Source organism: Eptatretus burgeri, chromosome 11 (genome assembly GCF_056783735.1).
Source record: "Eptatretus burgeri isolate ZD-2024b chromosome 11, Ebu_testis_v1, whole genome shotgun sequence".
Lineage (NCBI taxonomy): Eukaryota > Metazoa > Chordata > Myxini > Myxiniformes > Myxinidae > Eptatretus > Eptatretus burgeri.
In genome coordinates, this window is record NC_140971.1 from 91,388,536 (window position 1) to 91,412,809 (window position 24,274).

The 24,274-nt window shown below is 44.7% G+C and overlaps 1 protein-coding gene across 1 annotated transcript in view; it reads right to left on the reverse strand.

Annotated features, from left to right (window-relative positions):
• Positions 1-11,315: 11,315 nt before the first annotated feature.
• The window catches only part of LOC147017616 (proprotein convertase subtilisin/kexin type 6-like), a 141,759-nt gene continuing 128,800 nt past the window's right edge, over positions 11,316-24,274 (reverse strand). Inside the window, exons 21-23 of the mRNA XM_085847373.1 lie at positions 20,587-20,686; positions 16,945-17,060; positions 11,316-11,764 (exon numbers count right to left, since the gene is read on the reverse strand). Coding sequence (XP_085703499.1) covers positions 11,454-11,764; positions 16,945-17,060; positions 20,587-20,686 — 527 coding nt within the window. The 3' untranslated portion in view covers positions 11,316-11,453. The remainder of the gene's footprint in view (positions 11,765-16,944; positions 17,061-20,586; positions 20,687-24,274) is intronic.

A 24,274-nucleotide genomic window follows, 5' to 3' on the forward strand; every position in this document is an offset into this window, starting at 1 on the left:
TAATGCATGCGTAACTGAGCTGGGCGTGGAGACTGAATGGATGTTCGAGGGGAGGGGTCGCCTGGTGCCGGGAAGCGCAAAAGATGAGCAGAATTGATATCCGCGTGGCCGTGGCGAGAGTGCCGTGTAGTTTGTGAAGTCGTTCATCCTCGCCCCACAGATGTGCAAGCACGGTATGTGAATGGAGGGTTGCACAGTGAGGGGCATTTTGCAACCTCCATGGGTTGTCGTTAATTAGAGAGAGGTGTGTGAAAATATGTATTTGCTTTGTTTGATAAGAGCTGAAACGGCAAAGTGCATTTCAGGAACGGGTGTCCAAGTGGAGTGTGGTCAAGGATTTAGCAGCAGACATGCGTGTCTCGTGGGTTCCTGGTGCAGGGCTTCGATGGGACGCGAGTCATGAATCAAAATTGGGTTTGTTTTCTTGTTTGAGGCAAGCCTTGTGCAGGTGATGTAAAAATACAAATTTGCATACATAATATAAAGATGGTGCATCACTGCTCATGCTGTTCAATTCGCAAACCGACGATGCGTTAACGTACGTTCAGCCCCTCGGATGGACGTTGATCGTATGGCCCGTCTGATAGCATTGGTTCATGAACATTTAAGTTCTCACGATATCCTTTGGAGAGAGTGTGCAAGTTATCGCAAGCATGATGCGGAGTGAAACATGGACCGGTGATCCGAGCTTGAGGTCATTAATATGTATTATTAAGATTGTTTGAAGGGAGCTTTTACCATGGTGTCTCAAGTTGTACTGTTTGAGTTTCTTGGGCTTGTGGAGAGAGCGGTTAGGATTGGTTTTGTTGATTGACATTTAATGTTTATCATAACAATTGGCCTGTGTAAGAGATAATTGAGAATTTAGCAGAGTTAGAAACAATTTCCAATGGGAAACGTTGGTTAGGGATCCTCACGATGAAAATATAAAAATATGGCAGAATGAACTGAACCCCTGCACTGTATAGCATTCTATGATGTTTGAATGAGGGAATGTGAATTTTGCAAATAAAGTACAGAAAGTGCTCAGTATGGAATTCAAAACGCAACTACTGATATTTGGATTGGATTGGAGGTAGAATTTACACAACAGTGCTCTTTGATGTACCAATCCATGAATATAACACCGCATGTTACATTAACTGTTGCAAAAGGATACAGAGCAAAGGAAAATTGGGCCAATAATTATGTAAGTAGGGGGGTTTGCCAAGACAGTATTTACATCAGGTACGAGGCAGACTCTGTGAACTTGCTCTGCTGAGTGTAGAAGGAGAAGAAACTTCGGAAAAAAAAAATAACTGACTTTGAACACATCATGGACCCGTTTGCATCAGTGAGAGCAAGGAAGGTGCAGTTGTAATTTTCATGTAGTGCCATAATTCATTAATTGAAAGATTAACGAGCTTGGGTTGCATTTTTGTGCTGATGTTATGGTAAAGTTATTTGAAAGATGGGTGTCAGTTGTTTGGACAGAGGCGCAATTTCAATTTGCCAGAGGCGTTATTGGTGCAGTATGTGGATGATTTACTGATTTGGTTGACATCAGGGGATGATTGCAGGGGGAACATCTTAACCATTTTGGGGGCACTTGCTGCCAAAGGCGATGAGGTGCCAAAGGCCAAATTACAACTGTGCAAGACCCAAGTAACATATTGAGGACATGTGTTGAGTGGAACCTCGAGAAGATTGTTAGGTGATGGCTTGCGGGCTATCCTGAATGTTCCGAGGTCCAGAACAAAGGGGAAAATGAGGTGTTTCCTGGGGATGACTGGATAGTGTAGACGACAGGTACCTGATCTGTCAGAGTGGTGACCTGTCCAGGATTGTGTCCAATAGCTAGAGAGACTGCTTGGGAAGCACCAAACGCTTTGCATAGAGTGTGGTCCCAATGGATGGATGGATGGATGGTACCTGATTATGCAGTACTGCTTGGATCATTGTTAGAGCAAAGAATGTGGTAATCGAAAGATGTCTGACACTGAACATAACTCCTTCTGCAATGTGCGCTGAAAATAACATCTTGGAAAGTGGTACGTATACTAATTGCAGTGTGCAATCTAGCTGAGGGTGAAAGCATAACAATATATATGGATTCCTGATCTGTGTGCAGGATGACATGCAATATAGAGCAACTTTGGAAATAAGAGGGTATATAACATCGCAAAGTGTGCTCGTCGAGAATGGTAAATTGATCGTGGAACTGTTAGCCATAGTAAAATGTTGAGCACATATGAAGCAAGAGATATGGTCTCAAGTGAGGGTAGAGTGGTTGCCCAAAAGGTGCTTGCTCGTTTGGCTCACAAAAGTGACCACACGAGCAAATGGGGGATGTAGAAGGAGGTGCTGCGAACATGGTACGCTCAAGGATTTGCAGCGGTGGCAGAAAATCGAAAATTTTAGTAGAAGCTATGTGTATTGTCAAATGTTGGTTGTGTGTGCTGCCTTTTTGGCTGTTGGTTGCATCATTGGTTGGGGCATGGCTGTGCCGCTGATGCGGTGCCGCTATTGCCAGTGTACTGATGTTCATTTTTGCCAGTTTTGGAGGAGTGACAGGCTGAGTCGGCCCTCTGGGGTTGGTTCGGTGGTCAATGGGATTTGAGCTCAGGACTCTAGGATCCCAAGCCACCACTCTAAGTGCTAAGCCAACACTGGATTATAATATTGGTAAAATGTCTGTAAAATATATGGACCTATGTGCATGAAGATTAGTTTCTGTGCTGCTCTAACAAAGGTTGTGAAAGAGTTTGACAGCAGGTCAGACAAGCGCTACCGGGACCAAGCTGCAGAGGAACATCGCGGCATCCAGCCCGGCAACTGGGTGAACAACAAGGTGTTCAAATGGAGGAACGTCCTGAAGACACGTTGGACTGGACCCTTCCAGGTATTACTGGTTACCCACGTAGCTGTCAAGTGCCAGACAGGAAATCCGAGCCGTATCCCTGGACATATCACGTGCTTTTGACACAGTCTGGCACCCTGCCCTACTCACCAAACTCTCTTCCCATGGTATTCAAGGCCATCTCCACTCATGGCTCGCAGACTTCCTCTCCTGTCGCAGTCAACGTGTGGCCCTAAATGGAGTTCTTTCATCCCCTCTTCCTGTGCAGGCTGGAGTTCCTCAAGGTAGCGTTCTGGGCCCTGTTCTTTTTCTGGTTTTCATCAATGATCTCTCGGACTCTCTGGAAAATCCTCTATTTCTCTTTGCCGACGACTCCACCCTCTGCCGTACCATCTGTCATCCCTCAGACCGGCAAGCAGCAGCTTCTTCACTCACTGCAGATCTGGATAAAATCACAAACTGGTCCAACACGTGGAACATGTCTTTCAATCCAGACAAATCTCACACTCTCACTATGTCTCTTCGAAAGGACCGTTTACAAAACCCCCCCATCCACTTTCTCAACAATCCTCTGGAAGAAGTCTTTTCTTTCAAGCTTCTAGGTCTCACTATCTGCCATGACCTTTCCTGGGAAAGTCACATTTCCAACCTCGCCTCAAAAGCCAGTCGCCGACTGGGAATCCTCCGTCGTGCTAAGTCCTTCCTCGGCCCTCTTGAGCTCCTGACCACTTACAAAGCTTTTGTCCGTAGCCTGATGGAGTACTGCTCTCCCCTCTGGGCTGGTGCTCCTGCCTCCCACCTTTCTCGGCTTCACGCTGTCGAAACCAGGGCATTCAAGATCATCGGAATCTCCCGCAATGAAGCTGAGTCTTTGGGCCTCTCACTCAATCACCGCAGATTGGTCGGTGGTCTTTCTGTCTTCTACCGACTCCTCTCCAGCCTTGCCCCCCCTGCTCTCTCTGCGATTTGTCCCCACCACATTTCCACAGGGCGCTCAAGGTCCGCCAACAACCCCCTTCTGGTAAAACTACCAAAATCACGAATCACTGCTCATCTTCACTCTTTCATTCCTCTTTTTTTCCCGCCTTTGGAATAAACTTCCTCACTCTATTCTTTCCCATTCTTCCCTCCAGGCTTTCAAAACAGCTGTTCACCACCACCTCTTATCTTCCCCCATCCAAATCCTCGATCTTTTCTACCCCCGATAATCCACCCAAGCCCACTTCCTTCATTTCTCCTACTTTCCTTCCTGAAAGTCCCTGAAATGTCCATCTTCTCTTCGCCATGTTCCCCGTCCCATCCCCATCCCTCTCCCTTCCACAGTTCACCTAATGTGTCTGTTCCCCACTGTTTTGTCCCTTCCACTCCAGCCCCTCTTGTCTCATGCCTCCTTGCTGTGAGTTGTGTGTTAGCTCTCATACGAGCCTCGACCAAGGTATACAAAAAAAAAAAGTGAGAAGGTAAGCCAATCATGGACTCACGCATCTCACTACAAAAGAGGATACAGGAAGTCGTAAAGGGAAAGGTGTGTATGGGAAATGCACTAATATGTCCCTTGCATATAATTATGCACCTCGTGTGACACGGGATGAAGGGGACATAAGCACTGTACGCCTGAAACGAGGCATATTGTTACATGAAGGCATAACTGGGACAAGGATAGATATAAGGATATGAATGAATAATCTCGTGGAACCCCAGGCATCATTAAATGGTATATTTCTGTGACCTGGGAGGACACATAAGAAAGGAGGATGTAAAATATCATGATAACAATCTAGGGTGGAAGATCGGAGCATGGTTGCAGGATTGTTTGGTTACATAGCTGAGATAGATTCCAATTGCACATTATACCAGAGGCCTGAAGCATGAGGCCTATACCGTTACAACGGCCCATGACGAGAACGGTTCCAACGTTCAGATATTTTATGATCAATTTAATAGTCCCATTGGTCGTTTCACACTGAAGGGTACACTTGTATGCCTGGTGTTGGCTTAATCATGGTGAGGGAGGTGGGCTTGGGATCCTTGAATCCTGAGTTCAAATCTCACTCGACTGTTGAATTAATACCAGGTGGGGTTGACTCAGCCTGTCATCCTTCCGAGGTTGGCAAAATGAGTACCAGTGTACTGGTAAGGGGGACACTGCATCAGTGGCATAGCCACGGCCCAACCAATGATGCAACCAGCAGCCACAGGCTGCACGAGAGAGAGAGAGCGAGAGAGATATATATATATATATATATATATATATATATATATATATATATATATATATATATATATATATATATATATATATATATATATATGTCATCCATGCCTACCAATGGTTTCCTGATTATCCCAGGTGAGCACAGAGGCATTGCCCCTGTTCTTTTGTTTGGTATTACCATACTGGCTGCACAACACGTTATTCGATTAGTCACTCAATTTTCAAAGTAAACTATCAAATTACTAAAAGAGATGAACACTGATTATAAAAAGAAAGGTTAGAGCAGTGGAAGGGAGCAATATATTGTTCCAACCCAGGGGTTGAGGTTCGCCACGAGGGGAGACACTCGAGTTCCTCCCAAACACCCGGTCCTGAGGCCCCCGGTCCTGGATAACTCCATGCTCCGGCGAGTTGGTAAGCAACCACGAACGCCGATTTGTCTTGCCAATCATGGCAGGGTGTTGCTACTTTGCATGGGTACCTTACCTCCGGACGGCCGCACACCAAGCGAGTTCCGTACTTTCACCACACACTCAGATTACTGCCGAGCGATACAATGAGTGTGCGCTGGCTAACGAGCAAATCACTTGTGCTAAAACGTCCTGGCTGACACTACTTGCGGACAATGCTGGACCAATGGAGGAAAAGACGCTACGAACTGGGTACATTCACAATAATAAACAAGTTTATTATGAGCAAGGGTGAGGAAAGGTATGTGGAGCAATAGGCAGGGGGTTTATTACACAGAAAATAAGTACAGCAGGGGAAAGCAAGGATTGGTGAGGTGTAGCAAGAGAAATGCAATTATTTACATACACAAGAGACACAGTGGAGAGTTACCCCGATCCTAAAACTTCTCAAATCTTAATCATGCTATCAAAACAGGCGCCATCAGAATCATTCCCTGAGGAAGTTAGAATGTCCAGAGACAGAGAGAGAGAGAAAGATAAAGTTTGAGGTGTTTGTGTCCTCTGTTTACCATGCACAGTCAATGGACCAACAAATCCAGTTGCTAAAGGGGGGGAAGGGGGGGAAGAAAACTGAGGTTGTCTGCAGTGCGTGGGTGAGGGATGCAGTGATGTGCAGGTGAAGTGCTGAGAGGAAGGTGTAAACATGTGGATAAAAGGGGGGGGGGGTTGGAAATAAAGCAAAGAGCATATGAGAAGATAGTCCTAAAGTGAAGTGTAAAGACGTCCGCATGTGTACAGTCTAAAAGTGCGCTCGGTCTGGCGCCAGGCTCTTCCACTTGGTTGTGGACTCCGTTCCACTCGCTTGCTCTGCGTACTCCGCCAAGCTCCGTTGTCCTTCGACCCATGCACCAAAACCTACTGACTGTTTTATTATCCCCTGGTGAAGGGTGGAGCCCAGAGTCGGATCAGGATTAGCCGATAGAGCTTTCCAGTGCCCTCCTTGGCTTACAGACAATTAACCCAGCACAAGCTCCATCCATGCAAAGATTTCGCACTGGAAATGGCCTCAGTCGCTCCGTGCTCTGCCACGCTATCCATCTCCGAGATTAACATGGCACCGAGATAATCAGTCATGCTTTCCGGCCACGAACACGTGTTGGACACACAATGAGGGTTGTAATTGAGTGGAGCGTTAGGGCTATCCACACGACGTCGAAAGGGTTACTAGCGCACACTTGCGCATCAAGTTACATGCCAGAATGTCCCGATCCAAGTATTGACTATGGTGCGTCGACCTCCACAATCTCCTACTGGTCCAGTGGGTGGTGGTGAACATCGGTGGTGATGGTGGTTGAGCAATGGCAGTGGTGGTGTAGCGTAACGGTTGTGTGATGATTCGTGATGGAGACGGTTAGTCGTTCGTTGTGGTTGTTAATAGCAAAGATAAGCGAGCTTGGGTTGTGGTCCGATGGTGTGGTGATTTTTATATGGGCGTTGTGATGGTGCATGAAATGCTGCAACATTGGGATTCCAATATGATATAGTCGAGGTGTAACGTCTGTTGGATAATAGCATGTGATTTGAATGGGAAATGGTGCATGTTGGCAAATGACTTGCTCCTGTTGCTTTGGTCTTTGGTGTGCATGCGTGCATGAAGAAATTTTGTGTGCAGCAAAGCAAAATAATGTAAAGGATGAAAGATGGGTAAAGAATGGAAGGAAAAACCCTACCTAAAGCCCACGCAACCTATATATTGTCCCATAAACCCACTACACATAAGGGAAGTGTGACATAAAACAAATACTAATGACATTAGAAGAGCACTTGGTAGAATGTATATCTCTGCCACGCAAGGCTTGATCCACCAGAACATATCAGGCCCATTACATTTTTGAAATAACATGCGATATATCGTTTTTGGTCCTACCTCTCAATGGTGAAGAATCATAATATAATGGGCATAAGCCTGGAACTTCTAACACACTTTTCTCCGAACATATTCTGTTCCTATTTCCGAAATCTTCACATTATGTGTTCCATGTATATACACAGGTGATCGCGGATTCAAAAAATCGAATACAGATAGAATTTTCAAAGAGGGAATCAATGACGTCACAATCGGCGGCGTTCGACGGCAAACCGACGGCCGGGTCCCAGACGATGTGCTTTACTTAACAAAGTCCATGAGTTCAGGACGTTTGTTCAACTCAGCATTTACGACTTTTATCCTGCCATGTTGTTAATCTGTTGATGGAGGTAATATAGAAACGATGAATATGTCAAATCGTTCGTGTTACTCATCTGGCACTATGTGTCAAGGCCAACAATCTAAAGCGACCGGTCTCAAACGCTACCATGGGCACCCAGACACGCCACCAATATGAACTGAGCTGTTGAATGCGGCGCAAAACATCCAAAGAAACTACCGTAACCGAGTATTGTGATCCGTCCTGTCCCCCATACCTGTCCTAGACGGTAATCTGCAAGACACTTTTAAAAATTCAAGTATTCGGATCCGAATCTTCACCAAAATCTAATCAGTTCATCCTTGTATCACACCCAACCTGTCCACAACTTTTTGAGATATCCTGCACACAAACAAACAAACAACACAACAAGCAGTCATAGACTTGTACTTACGAAATCGTCAACTTGACCCCTGACCTTGTCTAATAAAAGCTGTCTCTAGAGAAGGTAGCGACGCAAAGCAGAAGCTTCTACGATGATTCTGTACCAAACCATCAAAAATCGTAACTTCGACTGAAGCAAAAATCTCCATTTCTCCACGCAATTATTTAATATTATTTTATCAATGTCACAAAACCGTAATATTCGGCCATCCACCAACAATCTTTCCATAATCCGACGGCTTAGCGAGTCAGGCATGCGACGATCACCTTTATTGGGATAAAAAATGACTTTTAAACACCATCTTTATCGAAAACACCATCAGCGCGCACACGGAAAACCTTTACGTGACTCAACGACGCCTCTGCTCGAGCATGTTGCACCACGTGACGAGCCGTGATGCGGCGAGTGAAATATTTTTATACAATCTTAAAACGTCTCCAAAACATCCGATTTTTACCAGAATTTCGACAACCGAGTTTTAAGCGTCCTAAGCGATCGCAAAAACCGAAGACAAAATTAAAATCAAAGTTAAAACGAACTCGTAACGTCGACCGAAGCAAAAATACTCCATTTCTCCACATGAATTTACGGAATTATGTTTGACCTCACTGTGAGCTTGACCTTTGACCGATTTTGACCAAAATCTAATCAGCGCTAGCCATCACCCTCCTGAATCACGTGGTGTAATTTGACATTGGTAGCTTCTTCCGTTCTCAAGTTATTGTGCCTACAAACAAACACACAAACAAACACACAAACAAACACACAAACAAACACACACAAACAAACACACAAACAAACACAAACAAGCAGTCATAGACTGGTACTTACGAAATCGTCAACTTGACCTCTCACCTTGTCTAATAAAAGCTGTCTCTAGAGAAGGTAGCGACACAAACCAGAAGTTTCTATGATGATTCTGTACCAAACCATCAAAAATCGTAACGTCGACCGAAGCAAAAATCTCCCTTTCTCAACGCAATTACTTAGTATTATTTTATCAAAGTCACAAAACCGTAATATTCGGCCATCCACCAACAATCTTTACATAATCCGACGGCTTAGCGAGGCAGGCATGCGACGATAAACTTTATTGGGATAAAAAATGACTTTTAAACACCATCTTTATCGAAAACACTGTCAGCGCGCACACGCAAAACCTTTAAGTGATCAACGACGCCTCTGCTCAAGCGCGCTGCACCACGTGATGAGCTGTGACGCGGCGAGTGAAATATTTTTTATACAATCTTAAAACGTCTCCTAATCATCCGATTTTTACCAGAATTTCCACAACCGAGTTTTAAGCGTCCTAAGCGATCGCAAAAACCGAAGACAAAATTAAAATCGAAGTTAAAACGAACTCGTAACATCGACCGAAGCAAAAATACTCCATTTCTCCACATGAATTTACGGAATTGTGTTTGACCTCACTGTGACCTTGATCTTTGACCGATTTTGACCAAAATCTAACCAGCGCTAGCCATCACCCTCCTGAATCACGTGGTGTAATTTGACATTGCTTCTTCCGTTCTCGAGTTATCGTGCCTACAAACACACACACAAACAAACACACAAACAAACAAACACACAAACAAACACAAACAAACAAACAAACACACAAACAAACAAACACACACACAAACAAACACACAAACAAACAAACACACAAACAAACAAACACACAAACAAACAAACACACAAACAAACAAACACACAAGCAAACAAACACACAAACAAACAAACACACAAACAGAGGACGGAAGTCATTAATATACTTACGAAATCTTTAGATTTCGTAAGTAAAAAAACAGACAGAAAGTGGTGAAAACAACCTCCTTCACCTTCGGTGGTGGAGGTGAAAACTATCTCGGCAGCCGCTATATGTTGTGTGCCATTGCCTTGGGGGAGTGCCGGTTTCGCAGAACCATAACACTATATATGGTCATATGGGGGAAGAGAAACATCTCTTGTCCTCCCCATCCCCACCTCCTTTTCCAAGGTTTTGAAGACAAACAACTTGCGATTAAATGTGGTGATGGCCAATTAATTGGGAAGCACACATTTAAAGAGCTATTAAAATATTAACTCGACACCTCTTATCCATGTCAACCTCCATCACGGTTATATCAGAACGAGCCGATTCATCACATGGTCATGGATTGTTTAACCCCAATATGGGGGGGGGGGGCTGTTCAAACATTAAGTAACACTATTTTTTTAGGAGAGGCGCATACTGTGTGTGCTGCTGGGCTTGATTCAACCTTACTAATAATTTTTATTCGACATTGATTACATTTCTGGGGTCCTTCATTGTGAGTAACACTCAACCCAAACAAATCCAACGGAAATCTGCCACAACAAACACAAGCAGTTGATAATCAGAGGCCTCCAGGCCTAATGTCTTAGGCCCACCAGAAAATCAAAATGGCGGCCATATTATTTTGTTTGGGAGCCACGGTGGGTGGATTCAAGCGACACATGTGGGTGGGGTCTAGCAGCTATCCGAACAATGAGTGGGCATTTCAAAAATCGACCCCAACCAAGAACCACAGCAACAACCATGCGGAGCTTTTGTAGACCTGCAACACATGACGGGTAAAAACTTCTGCTGCATTGGAATCGGGAAACATCCAAAGCTGTGAAAATGCGTGACTGGCGGGACGTGATACATATAAACGGAGGAATATCTGTGCTGGGTTCTGCTACTTCGTGCAGGATTATTCCTTCATGATCATAATGCACCATTCTCTAATGCTGAGGCTTGGCGCTGCTGAAGCAGTTAGTCGGCTACAATCCTGCTCAGGTCCAACATCCAGCAACTACTGCCGGAAGACAGGACACCCAGTTTTAATGTCCATCTGATGGACAACACACACATACATGAAATGCCAGGATGGCAGTTTATAGCTGAGTAGACAACCCAGGCAAGAAAACTTAGAGATGAGTGTGCGTACCTCTATCTAGGCCATCCTGCCATCAGGCCAACCTCCCATTCCTTCATGTTTGGGTGAAAAAGCTTTTTGTGGAAATCTAGTTTTTGATGAAGGTCGAGTCGGTCTACTTCAGCAGAAAAATAAGAACAATGATTTTTCTCAACCGGATGTTAAGGAGGTATGCTAACTTCCGGGCCAGTTTGTAATCAGTTCGGACTGGCTTGTTTGTTTTGCCCGCTACGACAACTGTTAACCATTTATTTCCTTAAAAATAAATAAAAACTCCCTCACAATTTCAACTTTATTTCTTACGATATCAGAAAGACATACTTGGAGCATTGTTAATCTATCCGTTCATTATTGTTGTCCATTTTCAACTTCAAAATAGATAAATAGAGTTGAGAGCTTATTTTATCCTCGAGGGTCTAACACGAAATGTCTTCATCATCAGAGCCATAGTATATTTTTTGATAGACAATTCCGTCTCCCCTGACGTATATGATGCTTCCTTCATCGTTGTCCACTTCTTCCAGCTGCTTCACTTCATTCTCAATCAACGGTTTTGAGTCTGATGAGAGTGGGACGAGATGGCTAAAGGTCGAGCTGCGAATCCGAATTTTCTTGCGAAAGATCACGGCTGCTCCCAGCAGAAGGAGCAGGAGCAATGCCACCACTACCATCGTGATCATTGTGGGCAGGCCCTTGCCACTGTGTGCTTCGTACGTTGCACATGTATCTGCAGGGAATATGGTAGGATAGACATTGGTATCGCATGCTTGATGAATTATTCAACATGCAATTTAATTTGATATCAATTTATTGAACAATAAAGTGCACAGAAACTTTTCTGCGAGAAATAAAATCCACAAGACCTCCTTTCATCGGCAACACGAATAATAACTAAGAGCGACTTTAAGTGGTTAATGGGACATTATATAAATGCATGGATTATGACCTCCACCACCGAAGGTGGATGGAGGTTATCTTTTCACCCCTGTCTGTCTGTCTGGACACAAACCCCCTGGTTTGTCACCTACAGGTCACAATTTTCAACCAATCTTCACGAAACTTCACCACATGGTAGAATTTCTCATGAGGAAGAATCCTATTGTTTTGAGATCAAAAGGTCAACATAGGCCAAAGGTCAACAACTAAGGAGGTATTTCTAAAACCCCCAATTTTCATCCGATTGACTTGAAATTTGAAGAGGATTTGCATATCAGGTCACTGAATTCAAACTTTCAGATGAAACTTTGTGGATAAGTTGGTTAGGTGACAAGAACAAGCTGATTACGTTTTAATTCAGGTGCGAATCCAGATCCAGCCTATCAGTGGGATACAAGACACAAACTAATCAGCTTGGTGGAGGTAAGCGCTGTACCAAGTGCCTTTCTAGTTATTCTTATCACTACCAGCAGAGTACCTGCTCTAAGGGCGATCTAGTTCCAAGCACGCAACAGGTTCTTTTGAGACATCCCTTAATTTGGGTGGTGTATAGGGAACAGACCGCTGCTTCAATCACTCCCGAAAATAGAAATAACCCGGGTAACGTACATGAAGCAAAAACATGAGTACTGCTTATGTGCATATATAATGCATCGTGGTTATAGCTGAGCTCGGATAATTCCAGTTGCGCTGACCCATCGGCTGACACCAGAGGCCTCGACATGCGGTTGCCTTCACGAGGCCCATGACGCCTATCGGCTCCAACCTTTTGATATTTGATGATCCTTTAAACAGTTGCTTCGGTTGCTTTACACTGAACAGTAAACTTGTAGTGAGGGCATGACGATTGTGAGTGAATATGACACTTCCCAAGATGGCTTGGGCTTATCAAAATGACAGACGTATCTTCTGTTTTTTTTTCAGGTTACAATTGTGAGTGGTGTCAGGCCAACTGTCCAACCAATGAGTGAAGAGCAGACATACATACATACATACATACATACATACATACATACAAACACTTGCTCCATTTATATATACACATTACTGTATTAGGCTTCCAAGCCAACAGGTGGGAAACGTAATGCTCTTTTAGGATTATTATTATTTTTCTCGTTCCGCCAATTTTTTTGAAACGACTTTCGAAAATACGGTTTCAGCTCGCTATGCCAATTTGCACATGAATATAGCACACCCTTGGAACTTGATCCAAAGCAATTGTGTTTTTAAAATTTTTGTCCTGTATTGGTGGCCATCTTTGATTCTGTCCCAACCATCAAACAATATTCTTCTCCAAAACTACTAAACTGATCGCCAGGAATTTGGAAGACAGCTTAACACACCGAGGTGGTATTGAAGTCCAAGGTTGAAGCTTCTGCTCCAAAAACTGGAAGTTCGTTATTGGTCGAATATGATACGTAACCACAAAACACTGAAATTTGACAATATAACCGGTTACCTCCGCCACCGAAGGTGAAGGAGGTGATGTTTTCACCCCTTTCTGTCTGTTTGTTTGTTTGTCTGTGTACAGGATATCTCAAAAAGTTGTCAACGGATCCAAATGAAATTTTGTGGACAGGTTCGGTGTACGACAAGGACAAACTGATTAGATTTTGGTGAATATCCGGATCCGGATCCAGATCCGACTACTATAATTATTTAAGTGATTCTTCACAATTGAAAGATAGTGCTAAACCGATATATAGCACGATATCTTAAAACGTTGTGGACGGATTCGGACGGAACTTGGTGAACAGGTTGGGTGTGTCGCAAGGAGGAATTGCTTCAATTTTGCTGAAGATCCGAATCCGGTTCTGGATACGAGAATCGTTTAATTCTTAAAGTGATTCTTCACCATTGAGTGTTCGAGCCAAAAACGATATATAGTACTGTGTAGCATATTTCAAAAACGTATGATGCCCGATATGTTCTTGTGTATCAGGCATTACGTGGCAGAGGTATGCACTCTCCCGAGTGCCCTTCTGGTTTACTATATGTTGGTTGGCCTGCTGATGCTGAATGCGCCACCAAGTCACACCCTCCATGTATTTTTTCCTGCTGACAATGGATTTGGGCTCTATTTTCCCAGAAAATGTACGAATGAGGCTCCATGTGGTTGGCAGATTTAGACTGTTTGGAAGCCAATATCACTGCTCACAGTTCTAGTTAATATTATTATTCTCACTAGTCGGCCAGCACCTGTGGGAAATTTTTTTAACCACATTAATTTTATTAAAATGTTATTGAAAAAAAAATTCTGGTACTCTGCCCCAAAGGCAGATTCAGTGCTGCCAAAGCAACTTCACAGCAAGGATTACACCAGGTCGTTTGCCATTGCTTTTGCAGTGGTAGTCAGCCATCTTTTGAAGTTTGTCAAGTTGAATTTTGTTTTCAGGATGTCTTTGCAAAGGACACCGTGGTATACTTAACGTTCACCAACGAATGCCGGCAGATGGCACACCTAGTTTAACGTCCATCTGAGGGACGGCACACACATTGACAAATCACCCTGCCTGGGACACACCAGGATGACGGTTTGTCGATGAGTTGGGATTCGAACCCAAGCTCGACAGCTTGGAGACTCGGGTGCATATTGGCCATTGTTGTTTAAGCCAATTTGGCACTGTTATGCCTTGAGCTATTCAACAAAACCGTAATTACCCGTACTTTTTTTTTTTAAATGGTAAATATGAGAAAAGCAGAATTTCATTTTATTCGTATCATTTTTCCAAGATATTTTGCCATCCATTGGTTACTGAAAATAAGGATTAACTTAGAGTCTAACTCTTACAAAAAAACGAAGATGAATAATCCTGATGCCTTGGTGTCAAAAGCCCTATTATATCTTAAGTTAGTTCAAACACATGAGAAACTAGAATTCACAGATGAAAGTGTCGGTGTGACGGCTTAAATTGCTACATGATCAGCTTTGATATGTAGGGCTTTGGCAGAAGGTTTCCAGGTAAGAATCCTGAAAGTCTGCTTTCAGCATAGACCAGGGAGGGATGTATGTCCACTCATAGACTTATTGATGGTAAGTAAATGCTGAATGATATCATCAGTCAATGGACACATCCTCGGTCACTTCCAGGAGCACTGTTAATTCAGAGAACATGGACACATCCTCGGTCACCTCCAAGAGTGTTGTCAATTCGGAGAACAAGGACACATCTTCGGTCACCTCCAGGGGCATTGTCAATTCGGAGAACATGGACACATCTTCTGTCACCTCCAAGAGCATTGTCAATTTGGAGAACATGGACACATCTTCGGTCACCTCCAAGAGCATTGTCAATTTGGAGAACATGGACACATCCTCGGTCACCTCCAAGAGCATTGTCAATTCTGAGAACATGGACATATCCTCGGTCACCTCCAGGAGCATTGTCAATTCTGAGAACATGGACATATCCTCGGTCACCTCCAGGAGCATTGTCAATTCGGAGAACATAGACACATCCTCAATCACATCCAGGAGCATTGTCAATTCAGAGAATATGGACACATCTTCGGTCACATCCAGGAGCATTGTCAATTCGGAGAACATGGACAAATCCTCAGTCACCTCCAGGAGCATTGTCAATTTGGAGAACATGGACACATCTTGGGTCACCTCCAATAACGTTGTCAATTCAAAGAACATGGACATATCCTCGGTCACATCCAGGAGCATTATCAATTCGGAGAACATGGATACATCCTCGGTCACATCCAGGAGCATTGTCAATTCAGAGAACATTGACACATCCTCGCTCACCTCCAGGAGCATTATCAATTCGGAGAACATGGACACATCTTCGGTCACTTCCAAGATCATTGTCAATTCAGAGAATATGGACACATCTTCGGTCACATCCAGGAGCATTGTCAATTCAGAGAACATGGACAAATCCTCAGTCACCTCCAGGAGCATTGTCAATTTGAAGAACATGGACACATCTTTGGTCACGTCCAAGAACATTGTCAATTCAGAGAACATGGACACATCTTTGGTCACCTCCAATAACGTTGTCAATTCAAAGAACATGGACATATTATCCTCGGTCACATCCAGGAGCATTGTTAATTCGGAGAACATGGACACATTCTCGGTCACCTCCAGGAGCATTGTCAATTCAGAGAACATGGACACATCCTCCGTCACCTCCAGGAGCATTATCAATTCGGAGAACATGGACACATCTTTGGTCACCTCCAATAACGTTGTCAATTCAAAGAACATGGACATATTATCCTCGGTCACATCCAGGAGCATTGTTAATTCGGAGAACATGGACAAATTCTCAGTCACCTCCAGGAGCATTGTCAATTCAGAGAACATGGACACATCCTCAGTCACCTCCAATAGCATTGTCAATTCGGAGAATATGGACACATCATCAGCATGAACTCTACGTTGGTAAAGTTAGAGCTTGAGAAGAAAACTGGCAATCGGTCTTACAAGAGTGTCGACATGATGAATGAATCATGATGGGGGGGGGGGTGAGGAAAGAAATGGGTAATTACCCCATTTTTAATAACCCCTCCTCTAGGCTATCCTGGCAGGCCTTTTAATTTGACAATCAATGGAAACAAATGAGCACTGATTTGCACAGACGGTCCATTGTTGTGAACCATTGTGGTTTCGGAGTGGCTCGATGGTTGAGTGGGTGAAGCCTTTTGCATGATTAGCCTAGCTGGCATGAGTTTCATTCCTAGACAGCTCAGCAAATCTTGATGTACCGACTGATGGAGTGGTGATCTGTCCAGGATTAGCCAAATAAATTTCCACTTGTCATGAAAGCTCCAATACTGAAGTCATGCACTTCCATGATCAATCACCACCATTGGTGCTGTTCGCCATCACTGAATTTTCAGTAAACATCAGTTGTCGAGTATTAAACCGAATTGTAGAGCAAACAGGAAATTATCGTTTTAATCTTTAAGTGTGCATTTAACAAGGTAGTAGTTTATTTTATTTATTTATTTTACCTGAGCCGCAGTCAGTGCAGTTGAGTGTTTGTCTTTCTCCACAACTCCGACAGATTTGTTCAAAAGCAAAAGTGCCCGCCGGACACTCGAAGACACACTCATGCTGGTTCAGTAATCTGTACAAAAGAAATGACATTTTTACATCAGGGGTCCCCCTGGTCTGTTTCCATCTGGGGTCCCCCTGGTCTGTTTCCATCTGGGGTCCCCCTGGTCTGTTTCCATCTGGGGTCCCCCTGGTCTGTTTCCATCTGGGGTCCCCCTGGTCTGTTTCCATCTGGGGTCCCCCTGGTCTGTTTCCATCTGGGGTCCCCTGGTCTGTTTCCATCTGGGGTCCCCCTGGTCTGTTTCCATCTGGTGTCCCCCTGGTCTGTTTCAACATTCTGTTTTCATCAAACACATTTATATTTTCCACAGCCTTGATTTTTATCCCATTTATAGAGAAGTAAAAAATGGTGAAATTAAATTTTAAAAATTTACTTTTCTGTCTTTCCATGAAAGATTTTTACTCTTAAGCAGAAGCTGCAACCTCAGTGAATTTCCCAGTAATGTAATTACATGCAGGTGGTCAAAAAACAGTCATGTCCATTATTTCGGCTTCAGACGCATATGCAGTATGCACATGTGGATGTCACCTGTTTTATAGAGAATCGACCGACATTGTACATATGACATCATATCTTTCGCAACAAATGGTGCACAAAAGTCTGCTTCAAAAGAAGATTCTGGAAGATTCAGTGTATAGGATGCGCAACTTCTGCTTAAATAAGGGTTTTTATTATATTTGATGATGGGAAGTGCAGAATTTGATCAGGGTCTTTATGAGTGGACCTGCACTGATTGCACCAAAGCTTAAGCTTAACTAGTTCTAGTGTAGGCCACACAGCCACACGAGTGTAGTCTAGTCCATCTGACCATGCATACGAGTCCACACGAGTTTTTGGAATTTGATCTCTTTCATTTTAAAATGTTTTTATGCCCCCACCGACGAAGTCGCCAGAGGAGTTGTGTTTTCGGTTTGTCCGTCCGTCTGTGATAGATTTTTGTTACCAAGTTAACTTAAGAATGGCTGAAGGGATCCAAGTCAAACTCAGTATAAGTATGTATAACGATGCAAAGATGAAGTGATTAAATTTTGGCATCAAGAGGTCAGAGGTCATGTCAGTTAAAATTGGGATGCTTGAGAACACTTGAAAGGATTTAAATCAAACTTGGTATAAGTATTATAATGATGTAATAATGTGTGTGGAGGTATATCAGTTGACGTCGCGACGTCGAAGAGTGCCGTTCTAGTTTCATTTTGTGGTTGATCATGGATGTCTGAAAGCATGTATTGTAAGGCATATACCCCATTGGTTGCTTACTCGAAAAATGATGTTATGTTTTCCCCTTCTTTCCTCTTCAGGGAATAACCCACAACATTTTGACTTCCCAGAATGTAGCCGATGAAAAAAATAAAATGATAATAATATGAGTTTCTCAAGGTGCTGAATGAGGAGTCGGAGCCACTGGGATTACAGGTTTCCCTTGGTCAAAACTAAGATCCAGGCTTTCAATTACATCTTGGATGCTGCTATCTTGTCTGTACCTGTTTGTGGTAAGGATGTTGAGGTCATGGAGAGATTCACTTACCTTGGCAGTGATATGCATGTCTCTGCTGGCTGTGAGCCAGAGGTCAATAGACGTCTCGGTCGAGCCTGAGGAGTCATGGATTCACTGGATCATGGGGTGTGGAGCTGCCGGTACCTGTGCAGGAGGACGAAAGTCCGAGTCTCAGGTCCTTGGTGCTTCCAGTCTTGCTCGATGGAAGTGAGACTTGGCCTCTGACCAGGAATCTGAGATGGAGACTTAATTCCTTTGGTTCCAGGTCTCTTCGGAGAATATTATGCCATTTTATGCCATCTCAAACAAACAAATTTTCCGCTCGCATTATCAAAGTTTGGGAGTATTGAGATCCAGACAAAATCGCAGCTCATAGGAAATGTAGACCGTGCTCGGAAACGCAGAGGTCAGGTCAGGTCAGGTATGGGAGCACATGCCGGATCAACACACCGCTGCGTCCACTTTCCGCCAGTATTCCAGGGGCCTCCGTCTGGCCATCCCCCAGGAAGATGCCTGGTCCATCCCCATATCCTTGAGAATATATATATATATATATATATATATATATATATAGATATATATATATATATATATATATATATATATATACATACACACACACACACACACACACACACACACACACACACACACACACACACACACACACACACACACACACACACACACACACACACACTGAAATATTGGAAAATAAGAAAGCGTTGGAATTTCTTGGACTCCTGTGAGTATATCCTTCAAAAGCAAAATACACTGTTGGATCTTTTACTAAGTTCATAAACTAATACTTGCAGATGGGACACCCCAGCTTAATGTTCCTCTGACTAATGGTTCACTTTGTGATGTAATATCCTGCATGCGAGACATCATTGAGTTAAGACAGTTAAAAGGTAAGTGTGCTACCTATGCACCACCGGTTTGTGCTAATTATATTGCTCTAGATCGCAAGCAGGGAATTATGGCAGGGTATCATCTCACAATGGCATACTCTTTCAAACACACGCAATGTGTATTTAAATTATCAACCTAAATGCAGACTATGGACAATGGTTGTTGACTGTCCATCCCTTCATCCATTTGCAATGATAGTGTATGTTGATTGTTTCCATGCATGAATCTGACCAGTGAAATATAAAATGGTTAACACGCACGCACGCACGCATGCACACACACACACACACCACATGGAAACATGAACGAAAAGCAATAATTTTAAAAAAGGCCACAATGCTCACATACTGTATGTCCTCATGATCCCAATGAGCGTGAACAAAGAAAGCAAAGCACTTCGACCAGACATAGTAGTCAGATACGAAAAGGAAAAGAAGGCATTGCTAATTGAGGTTTCAGTACCCAGTGATTTTGGACTAAACGATGCAGAAATCAAGAAAATCATCAAATATCAAGACCTCACGAATGAAGTGAAAAGATCCTGGAAGTTAAAGAATGCCAAAATTGCACCAGTGATAATTGTAGCAATGGGAATGATGAAGAAGAACCCCACAAAGAACCGACAAACCATCCCTGGAAAGGTTACCACAAATAAACTAGAGTTGGAGGTTGTCTGGGGCTCAGTGGCGATCCTGAAAAGAGCCCTTGGAGCAAAACTCTGAGAACAACACAACTTCACAATTTAGGCCATGAAGCATGATCCTTCACCGAAACAAAGGCGGATACTTCGAGTGCTGGGAGGGCTCCGTTCCACCTTCTGAAACCCGAATTATGGAGATATCAACAAAACACACACACTGGATTCAACTTGTGTTTGTGGTGATTGTGAATGCAAAGAAAGATGTAGGGATGGTTTCACATAACATGATAATTTATTGTGACTGTCTCTGCCTTGTTTACATACTTTTTATCCATACCATACATACATCCTTGTATATATGTAAAAAAAAGTTTTTTATTACCTGTATCCTGATCACTTTCCTTAGTCTGTACACTGTACAGCATTCTGACAATTCTTGACAAAGTGTAGAACTTGTGATGTGATGTATAATCAGAGTGCCATATATTAACCTTGTGTTATGGCAGAAGAGACAGGCCTTTGGACCAGATGAATCGCAGGTGAGACAAGAAGCATAACAGAGACGGCATCGGCCATTCCCGTCAAAGTAACCTGGGAATGGAGCATCAGGGTAGGCAACATTGTTCATGGTATTTCTTAATGGAATGAAAGAGGGAGAGGAGGTGGGGGTAATTTACCCTCCAAAGCAATCGCTACTCATTCAACAGTTTCAGCTGCAACAGAAGACTATAATGGCACTCGGTTGAGCACATACCGCCACCAGGCTGAACAATTTAAATTTTGTATCCCACTGATCGTCCGGATCTGGATTCGGACAGGAAACAAAATCTAATCGGCTTGGTCTTGTTTCCAACCCAACTCATCCACCAAGTTTTGTCATTATCTGTTGGCAACTTTTTGAGATATCGTGCTATATATCATTTTTGGTCCTATCTCTCAATGGTGAAGAATCACTTAAAAATTTAAACAAATTCTCATATATCCAGATCTTCACTGAAATTGAATCGATTCGTCCTTGTCACACACCCAATCTGTCCACCAAGTTTTGTCTGAATCTGTCCACAACGTTTTGAAATGTCGTGCTCACAGACAGACAGAGAGACAGACAGCGGTGAAAACATAACCTCCTTCCACCTTCGCTGGAAGAGGTAAAGATGCCGTTTAAAATAGATTACAGAAGAGAAACAGACTTTATAGGAAAGGAAACGAGGAAGAGTAGAGAGAGAACAGCGAATGAAACACAGGAAATAAATCAACCAATTGAAGGAAACTATGAGGTTGGAGAATGAGGGGCAGGGGGTGAAAGAAATTAAAAAAGAAGGACAAGAACAATTGAAAAAGAAAGCAAGGTTGAGGTATGCAGAGATAATGAAAGAACAACGAACGAAACAGGAAAAAGAACTAAGCCAAGTGAAAGAAACGATGAGATTGGAGGCTGAAAAGCATTAGGAACAGTGGGAGAGAAAACAAAAACTATACGAGTTTGAAATTAACCAGCTCGAGGGGAGAGCAAAATTTGAGTCAACGGAGATTGAAAAACTCTGGAAGGAGAACGAAGAACTCAGGAAGTTCCGAGAGGAGGAACGACTCAAAAGGAGCCAGGAAGTAGAGCAATACAATAATGTGGGACGTGTGACATCACCACAAGGAGCAATGTTGGTGGTGCAGGACTTGATCGACGCCACTCGTCGGATGAAGGAACAGTTAGGACCAACCCTAATAAAGGAGACACAAATAAAAATGGAGAAGAGGGAAGCAAGAGAGACAAAGAAGGAAGTAGAAGTGTTGCCAGAGACACGGGAGATAGACCGAGTTGAGAATGAATTAAATAAAACGAAGGAGGAAACAGAGACGAGGATCCAGGAAGAAACTAATAGACACGAAGAGGCAACAGAAATAAAATGTAGAGAGACTCGGGAGATAGAAAAAATAGAGGAGAGACTGCACGATAAGGACGGAGTTGAAGGGACAGAACACACACACACACACACACACACACACACACACACACACACACACACACACACACACACACACACACACACACACACACACACACACACACACACAGAGTTAGCGAGGCTCAATGGGGGCGAGCTGGCGGACTGCTTGGAGACCCGGTGCGAGCAGCTGGATGGCCTCCTTCGGGAACGGAGGGAGATGCTGTTCTCCCTTGAAGCGAGTCACGACCAGGTGGGTTCGGTCGTGCTGGGCGGGGTCGAGTGCTGTAGATGGGTGCACGTGCAGCTTGGGGGGTATAGAGGCCCCGGGAACCCTTGTGGGGACACGAATTCCCAGTGTGGTTGTGCAGGTGTGTGTGTTTGCGAGTGTGCGGAGATGCGTGCTTTCCAGCACGCATGGTGTGAGTGAGACTCCCTGTGCAAGTGAAAGGTTGGGTGTGAGTGAGAGCGTCCGTGTGAGAGAGACAGTGTGTGTGAGAGAGCGGTACTTGAGGGAGATGACTGTGGGCATGTGCGAACATGCAGCCGCGTCTCCCGGGGTGAATGTCATGTCGTGGTGCATGAGCGTCGTGACACGTGGGAGTGCGTGTGTTGAATGGAGACGACGATGGCGACAGATGAGGGACAGGGGCCGAGTAGCGGCCGTAGCTGTTTTGGGGACTGCGCCGGGTTTACCCAGCGGCGAGCGCGAGGTTCGTGCCGTGCAGCGCACGAGGCCGCCACGTGCGCGCTTGCGGGAGTGAAACCCAGTCCGGAAACGCCCGTGGTGAATGTTGCCGATCCCTCGACGGACAAAAGCTTGGCTGGATAACGAATGCGGAACGGATGGGTTCTCCACGCAGGCGTGTGTGTGAAGCTCTATGTGGCCTGCGCAGTGTGTTCTGTTCGCAGAGCGCACGGCGCAGGTCACGGACGGGGAGAACACATGTGTTCGTGTGGGGAACCCCTCGAAACGCGAGGCTTGTTCTTTTTTGATGCATCGGGTGACGTCATGGCTGCACGTATGGTTGGAATCTGGCAGGAGGGTGAATCCCTGCCGGATGATGCCGTCCAAGAGGAACGAGGGATGCGAACAGCTGCCATTACGTCATGCCAAAAGTGCGCGGCTGTGAATTGCAGCGCTGGTGCGCAGGTTGCGAGTTGCCGCGCTGGTGCTGCGCGGAAAAAAAAAAGAGAAAAAGCAAGCCTCGCTTCGGGTGACCAGGATTCCTGGGAAAGGGGTGGAATATCCCCTGTCCGGGCACAGGATGGCACTCGCTTGGGGGAAGGGTTAGTTTAGTTAGGCCGGCTTCATGGGGCAGGGGTAAGTCCTCATGGGGCCCGTGGAATGGATTAGTTCGAGGGATTGTAGTTGAGATTTAGGATGGGAAATAATACTTGGAGACAGTGACAGACTGTGAGTGTGTAGAGGGGACGTAGCTTAGCTACGTAGTGTTAAATGGAACGTGCTGTAGTTTAAGGGATGACGAGGGAGCATGAGTTAGATATGGGATTATCAAGAGGAGGATGGCAGAATTCAGCGATGTGTGAGTTGGAGAATTGTATGGGAACTTGATGAGTGAGTGAGGCCAGCGAGCCTGTGTGTATGGAGCGAATGGGGAATGCATGGTGCGATGAGTGATTGGGGGGGAGGAGTGACTCCCGCCCAAGGGGTCAGGATAAAGTGAGTTTGTGGGTTAGTTAAATTGACAAAATGGAAGTCGTTTTGCTGTTGGTGGGAGTGTAGGCTCGAAACCTGTTTTGGAGGGGTGCAGGAGCCCTGTTGACGGGCTGGGAGCATGGCTGCGAAAGGTGAGTATCGCTGAGTGGGTACCCCGGGCACCGGGCTAGTAGGCCAAGGGCCCATGGGGAGCTGGGATAGTGTAGTGGGCATGGGTGTGCCCGCATGATGCGGGGGCCAGGGGTTCCATTAGCCGCGTGGGCAGTGCATTGGGCATGGGAACCCAGGGAAGGGGCCCGGGGCGCCAGCCTGCCACATGAGCGTTTCAGGGGAGTCGCTATGGGGGGCACTCCCCGGTGTTTAGGGAGCTGGTAGGCTCGGAGGCAGTGTAGTGCCCGGGGGTGCCATCGTAGGAGAATCGGCAGAGGGTAGTGCCTGCCAAGGGAGCCACGCGTCCCAGCCATGAGACCGTGCAAGGGCACGGACGGAAAATTAGATGTATCTACACGGGCTGTATCTACTCAATTTCAGATCAGCAGAGTGATGTAGCTGCTATCT